Source organism: Poromitra crassiceps, assembly GCF_964638095.1.
Source record: "Poromitra crassiceps genome assembly, chromosome: 3".
In the NCBI taxonomy this organism is placed as follows: Eukaryota; Metazoa; Chordata; class Actinopteri; order Beryciformes; family Melamphaidae; genus Poromitra; species Poromitra crassiceps.
In genome coordinates, this window is record NC_139625.1 from 25,632,999 (window position 1) to 25,639,793 (window position 6,795).

Genomic DNA, 6,795 nt, shown 5'->3' on the forward strand with positions numbered 1-6,795 from the left:
TTTCTAGTGGAAAGAAGCGGGCGACGCAGACGCACACACAAGCAGCTGCGCCATCCTTCCTTTGTCTACTGAGGCAAATCTAGAGTGCAAAAGGAGGAGCAAGGAAAGATATTTTTACGACTGAAATATTTACTTTATCATATTCGGTAAACTATCTAGCTTTGTTTCTAGTTATCAGCAGTTTCGCACGGGGAGGAAGCGAGCTAGCGGCTAACGTTAACCTGACTGAGTGAGCGCATCATGGAGCCAAGCCCAGCACAAAAGAAACTCAAGATGGATGATAGCAAATATCTCCCGGAGCTCCTGGCAGAGAAAGACAGCCTGGATTCATCCTTCACACACGCCATGAAGCTCATTTCTGCAGGTAGTGTGATCGTTTGCTAGCTTATTGGACAATAGCATGGCTAACAGCCTAGCTAACGGTAGTAGCGTGCCGCGTGCGGCCTATGGGTTTTGCGGGCCCAGAAAAAGGCCCGAACAATGGTAACGTTATACACGTGGCTATCTGTGGATTGAGCAATTGTTTAACCTATGCGTTTTATATGCAAAACAGCAAAAGTCGTAGCAATAGTCGACATCGTTTTTTTTATTATCGAATATTTAAACGTTATTGCATGTTTGATAACTCGCTTCATCCACCTTTTGAAAATTGTAGTTAATTCAATGTGCATCACAGCTTAAGACTAGTTTCTTGTAACTATGTATATTTGGAGAAGTGCCAGTGATTTGTGTGTGCAGAGCTGGTCTTTGGATTTGTGTTATGCCACATGCCTGAAAAAAAAACCCTGTCTACAGAGATCGAAAGGATTCAGAAAGGCGAAGTCAAGAAAGACGGAGAGAAAGAAACCTATCTGGACTTGTTTGCTACCAGGAACCTCAAACTCAAAGAGAGAGTCCTCATTCCCACTAAGCTGTACCCAAGGGTGAGTCTTCTGCGCAGGGTCTTTCATTGAAGCACCCCACACTGCCCCACTTTTAGTCATGTTGCGCTTCAATGGCCCACTAAGCGTTTTTCTGCATGGATATGTGTGTGGTAGTCGTTTGAATGGAGTTGTGGAGGAAAAGTGTGACCGTTGCATCCACCCTGGTGTCATGCAATTGTTGTCCCCCCTCACTGCTTAATATTTTGTCCACAGATCAACTTTGTTGGTAAGATTCTGGGACCTCAGGGGAGCACCATCAAGAGACTGCAAGAGGAGACTGGTGCCAAGATCTCAGTTCTTGGAAGAGGTTCCATGAGGGACAAGAATAAGGTAAAAGCGGAGAAAAGTTTCTCTGGCTGGTGTTAAAATGAAATTGCTTGTTCTATTCATACATAGGACACACTTGTTTGCTTGATGGTCTTTACATTTGATGTCTTCCTCAGGAGGAAGAGCTGAGGAAGGGAGGTGAGGCTAAATATGCTCATCTGTCCATGGAGCTGCATGTGTTCATTGAGGTGACTGCGCCCATACCAGAGGCCTACCTGCGCATGGCTCATTCCATGGACGAGGTCAAGAAGTTCCTTACCCCGGTATGTGTGCAGAAGAACCTTTGTAACACACACATTCTCTTTTCACCATTTGAGATATCCAAGCAGTTTCTGCCCTAGCCTCCTACTTACGCCTATGCTTGTTTTGTGTGGTTTGTAGGAGCCTGGTGAGGAGGGCCAGTACATGGATCCCCACTTCCTGAATGGAGCTCAGGATGGTTCGGGCAGGGGGCGGGGTGGTCCCCCAGGCAGGGGCAGAGGCGGACCGCATAATGCTGCAGGACCCAGGTGGGTCTCATTCTAACTTGTTCTCTAGTGTCTTCTATTGATAATGTAATTGTCTTAATGTGGATCATATTTTGAAATGATGCGAATGTTCCACAGGGGACGAGGAATGCCACGTGGGGCCCCTCGCGGAGCACCGCGCGGTGGAGCTCCACGGGGAGGACTAGGCAGGGGCGGCGCCCCTAGAGGAGCGCCATCCGGTAGGGGCGGACCACCTACTGCTCCTTCCAGAGGAGGTTCAGCTTCCCGCTCTAGAGCACCCTCCACAGGTCAACCAAGGATGCTCCCCCCCGCGGCCCTTGCCCACCAGCATCAGCCCTCCTCCACATCACAGCCCAAAGCAGAGTCCTATGATGAATATGTAAGTTGTGAATCTGTCTGTTCCTTAAGTTCACATCATTTGTCTCCTAATGACAAGTAGTTTTGTTGTCCTGGTTCCTTTCATCATGGTAGCTATGAAGTGACACTAGTTAATGATTCTCTCCCCCCTAAGCCTCCATATGGTGAAGAATCCTATCCAGAGCAAAGCTACGAGGGCTATGAAAATTATTACAGTCAACAACCTGCACCTGCGTAAGTCAACAATCTATTGACTATTTGGTCACTGGGTCTGCCCGTTGAGTCTAAATCTGAATTTGAGGCTACTGTCCTGACGCTTCTTTGGCATTCTCTCCTCAGGGATACTGAATACTACGACTACGGCCATGGAGAGGCCCCGGAGGCAACATACGAACCTTACGGTAAGATTGCATTGATGCCTTTTCTATTGTCCGTATGCAAGAAATGCCCCATAACCACGTGCCACTTAAATCCTCACATGGGACTTGTGTATGTTTGAGCAATGATTAGACCTCTCACTGAATGCATCCAGAACTTTGTTCTGACCGGTTGTTCTGTGCATGTTTTTTTCTATGTGTCCTTACAGCTCAAGATGACTGGGAGGGCGCATGGCCCAGCAGTGGGGCTGGAGGCAAAGCCCCCCAAGCCAGGGGGGACCCCAAGGGATCGTACAGACAGCATCCTTACGGAAGATACTGAATGGCCTCTGGTAGAGAGTTGCCATGGCAACTGTCTCCGATTGTAACTCACTTAACTTTTCAAAAGTAATTTCCCTCTCCTTTGTTCCCTTTTTTTAATGTTTGTTTTACGTTGACTTTTTTTTTTTAAACTTGAACGAGACATTTTGTTGGATGTATCGTAGCGTGCCAGAGAAATAGTGAATTTTCATTGTTTATTTGTTTCCATTTAATGTTATAGGTTGTATAGTTGACGGTTAAGCCCCTGGTTACATAAACCTAGCAAGAAAAAGTGACAATATTTAGTGATATTTGTTGATGATTATCATTTGAGTTAGCTGTCCTTAACACAATGTAATTGTGGCGATTAATTTTCTCACTTAGGCTGCATTTCAAATGTCCTTCATGACTGGACAAAATTATCCGCAATGCCTCAATGTAACTTCACTAACTAGAATAGATGTAGTTGCAAATCCAAATACTGAGCCGTTTTTTATTAAAAAAAACAAAAATCAGAAGTATTCTTTATCCCCTTTTTGTTTATACTATTATTCCAATCTAGTCGTGTCTGACTGAATTTCGATAATCACCTAAAATCTTTCAAATCCATTTAATTTGACTTCTACAAATGCATCTATTTTCGTCACCCTTGCAATTGGTATACTCTGATCTGTCGTGTATTACTTGATAAATGATCACTGATCCACTATTTGTTGTGTTGATTGAAGGTTTAAGTAACAATACTTACAGTCTAAGGAAAGCTGCAGCCAATTCAATATTTTGTAAACCTTAGGACAACTGTATGTGCTTAAAGCCGTGCCGTCTCCAAAATGCATAATGCTTGTGTACTCTTGGCTAAATAGGATACTAAATATATCCCAAAATGTTTTGCTGCAGTGCGTTGTATCAATAAAGTTTCTAGTTTCTTTTTAATCGATCTAAACATGGTATTTTTCCTTTGTTGTGCCAGAGGAATGCCTTCAGTTTGTGAAAGTGGTCCTCGGTGGTTCCCAACAATACTGAATAAGCTATTCAACTGTATGTATACACGACATCAACCTGATTTTAAAAACAAAAATTTACCTATCCTGACCCTGAGCACATCCTCTTCGTCTTTGTATTCAAAACTTCTCTAAATGACACTTGTCATGTCATCCCAAAAAATAAAGACGACATTCCTTGAGGTAATGTATTGCCAAATATGTCTTGACATTGAGAATGATATAGTGCTTGAAAATGTATTATGTCATCAACCTTTAGTTAGTATATCTCTTCAAGCTCCAAAGCCATGTATCTTCAGCCATTTGAAATAACGGAATTTCAACAGTATTTCAAATCAAGCTTGCAGGGATCTTACTTGACTTTGATGCAAAGTCATGCTGGCTGGTTTTTATAAAAGAAAAAAATCGCAGAGGAGAGGATTCTAAAAGCCTAGAGATCGCCACAAGAAGGTAAAACTAACCCCAACACTCATTTATTAGACTGTTTTGTTTTCTGTACAAAATATCAAGTAATGAAAGTCATCCAAAACATGTTTGTTTTCTGTACAAAATGAAAGTCACCCAAAACATGTTTGTTTTCTGTACAAAATGAAAGTCACCCAAAACATGTTTGTTTTCTGTACAAAATATCAAGTAATGAAAGTCATCCAAAACATGTTGTCAAAAACATTCACTTACATTCAAGTACAAAATCTGCTATGAGTAGTTTTTCCGAGCAAAATTAGCCATACAAAACAATCAAATGGTTGTAATGCAACTCTTGCTCTAATACAAATAATAATCCAAGTTTATTATTTATTATTCACAAATGTTAATTTCGACCTTGATAAGTTGTTGTCGACTGTAGAATGCTGAAAATTTGCAATTGCACTAAAACCGCCCCCCAAAAAAAGCTATTGGCTGACAAAAACCCTTCAGCTTGAGTTGCATGATTCTTTAGTAACGTTAATCTTGCATGAGTGTGTTGTCCACTCTGCATCTCACCTCTTGCATGTCCAAGCTCTCATATGTTTTTCTCCTCTTAGGTGGTCACAGAGTTCTCTAGGGCAAATTGAGACATTGAAGAGCAGCTTGCAAGTCCTCACGGTCAGTTGAGAAGTAATGGCACTGTTTAAATATTAGCAGTTTTACCTGTATGGAACATTTGTATAGAGTATAGACAACGAATCCAAAAGGATCTAAGAAGCAGCTGAAGAAAGGATGCGAAGGCTTGAATACTTTACTGTAATGATTAAATTCTACCCTCCATCTTTACAGGCTCACTGGAAACGGCAAAGGGTTTGCAGTGTCTCCGAGACTGGCGGCTGCTGGGTATCTCACCGATTCATGTATGCTCCATCACTAATGAGCAATGCTCTGCTATTGCCATTGTGGCAGTAAAAGTGCATCAGTTTTTAAGAGGAAGTACACTGCTCATTGAACTGTAGATATTTTCTTTGTCAAATGTCAACAAGTTTTATACTTTTTTTTATACTGGATTGAAGACTTTTTATGAATGTTTTTAGCAATATTTTTTACTACCTTTTATGAAATGACCAAATAAAGCTTTTGTATTTAAATGGTTGCATATCTTATTTTGAGAAACAGCTGAGGCCTCTGTCTTAAATGTCACTAAAATGCTCTTGTTTGGTATTTGTTGCAATGTTGCCGACTGCCAGATAAGGCCAAAACGTTGCACGTTGGGCCTGGCAGTTTGGCCTGTTAGTAGTGTTTGAACTGGAGGTTTTAATCACCAAAGGAAATAGTCATTACATTAAGCTATTCTGTTAACCTTCTTTCCTCCCAGATTGGCATAGACACGTCCCTCATATTTGCCATACTGATTTGTGGTTTAGCTGCCGTTATCCTGTTGTCACTTATTTGAATATTATCCTCTTCATATCCACCGAGCTGACGACCAGTGCATTTTGATTTTATGAGTTACATGCACTAGATATATATATATAGCCTATACATATATACGCAATTTATTTTATCCCCCCACCTCATTTGTGCCAAGTTCCACCTTTAGGTGTAGGCATGGGGAGTCATGATTGGTTACGTTGAGTATGAGGAGTGATGATTGGGTTGGGTTTAGGCATGAGTGATGATTGGTGAAGATTTGGGTAAAAAAGAAAAAAGGCTAATCAGAGGCAGACTAGGGTGGGACATGCCGCAATTGGGGGGAGGGGCGCTTGAATGACAATCTACTCAGCCATAGGTTTATGACGAGGTGGATGTCCCCACCACTTTTTCATATGGGTGATTTTGTCCCCATCACTTTATTTTATTTTTATGTGTGTTTATTCAGTTTGCAGAGGGATAAACAGTGTTGATTGGGATAACAGAATATGCCACAGGTTCCCACTCACCCACAACACAATCTCCACAAGAATAATATAAAAGCAAAACTGAAAGGGGGAAAAAAACTAAAACAGCACGTACAGCAGGCAGAAAGTTAATACTGTAGAAATAGGTATAGCAGGGGTATTTAGATATAATAAAGGGATAAAGGCGTCTTACATGTTAAGACCTATGTTAAGACCTATGTCAGTCCATGCTAGCCGTAGAGACCACTCAAGGGCCTGGACTCCATCCTCTCCAATATAGTCCAGAAAGGGGTTCCAGATTTGTAAAAAATGTAATGGCTTATCCTTGAGCCAAAAGCTGATAGCTTCCAAAGGGAGAAGTTCCATAACACCGAATCCACTGCGAAACTGTGGGAGCTGAGTCTGAAATCCACTGAAGAACACATCTCCTTGCACTATTCACCTTATTCTTTGCCCATACAAGGACGCTTCTGACTATAAAGAAGCACATTGAGCAGCTTCAATGAAGAGAGACAGTTTAATGCTGCCGTATATGCAGGAGATAGGGTCATGGGTAATTTTTTTCTCCAAATATGGGATCAACTTTTTTTTAAAGCATAATTTGTTAAAATGTTGTGAAAAATAGCTTGCACCAAGAAATGTAACAATTGAGAATGTACTGAGAAATGTTTATTTGTACAGCTTTAGATAAACATACAATGCAATGTAAATAG

General features: G+C 41.4%; 1 protein-coding gene across 2 annotated transcripts; it reads left to right on the top strand.

The window, feature by feature from the left end:
- On the top strand, positions 1–5,326 carry khdrbs1a (KH domain containing, RNA binding, signal transduction associated 1a). 2 transcript variants are annotated; one of them, XR_014552546.1, is made up of 11 exons: positions 1–364; positions 796–923; positions 1,137–1,253; positions 1,367–1,513; positions 1,632–1,759; positions 1,856–2,117; positions 2,250–2,329; positions 2,435–2,496; positions 2,682–2,859; positions 4,799–4,859; positions 5,031–5,326. XR_014552546.1 is itself a non-coding variant. In XM_083633530.1 (9 exons), exons 1-9 carry the CDS (start codon positions 241–243, stop codon positions 2,792–2,794), a joined length of 1,161 nt encoding a protein of 386 aa, XP_083489656.1. In that variant the 5' UTR covers positions 1–240; the 3' UTR covers positions 2,795–3,955. The 2 variants fall into 2 exon arrangements, 1 of the variants encoding a protein (XP_083489656.1); XM_083633530.1 differs by lacking the exons at positions 4,799–4,859; positions 5,031–5,326 and having other exon boundaries at positions 2,682–3,955.
- Positions 5,327–6,795: the final 1,469 nt, after the last annotated feature.

Bases quoted from the DNA above. Each gene is read 5' to 3' on its own strand.
- khdrbs1a (XM_083633530.1), top strand. From the start codon at position 241: ATGGAGCCAAGCCCAGCACAAAAGAAACTCAAGATGGATGATAGCAAA. The intron at 365-795 runs GTAGTGTGATCG...CCCTGTCTACAG, and splicing joins CATGAAGCTCATTTCTGCAG to AGATCGAAAGGATTCAGAAA. The intron at 2,118-2,249 runs GTAAGTTGTGAA...CTCCCCCCTAAG, and splicing joins CAGAGTCCTATGATGAATAT to CCTCCATATGGTGAAGAATC.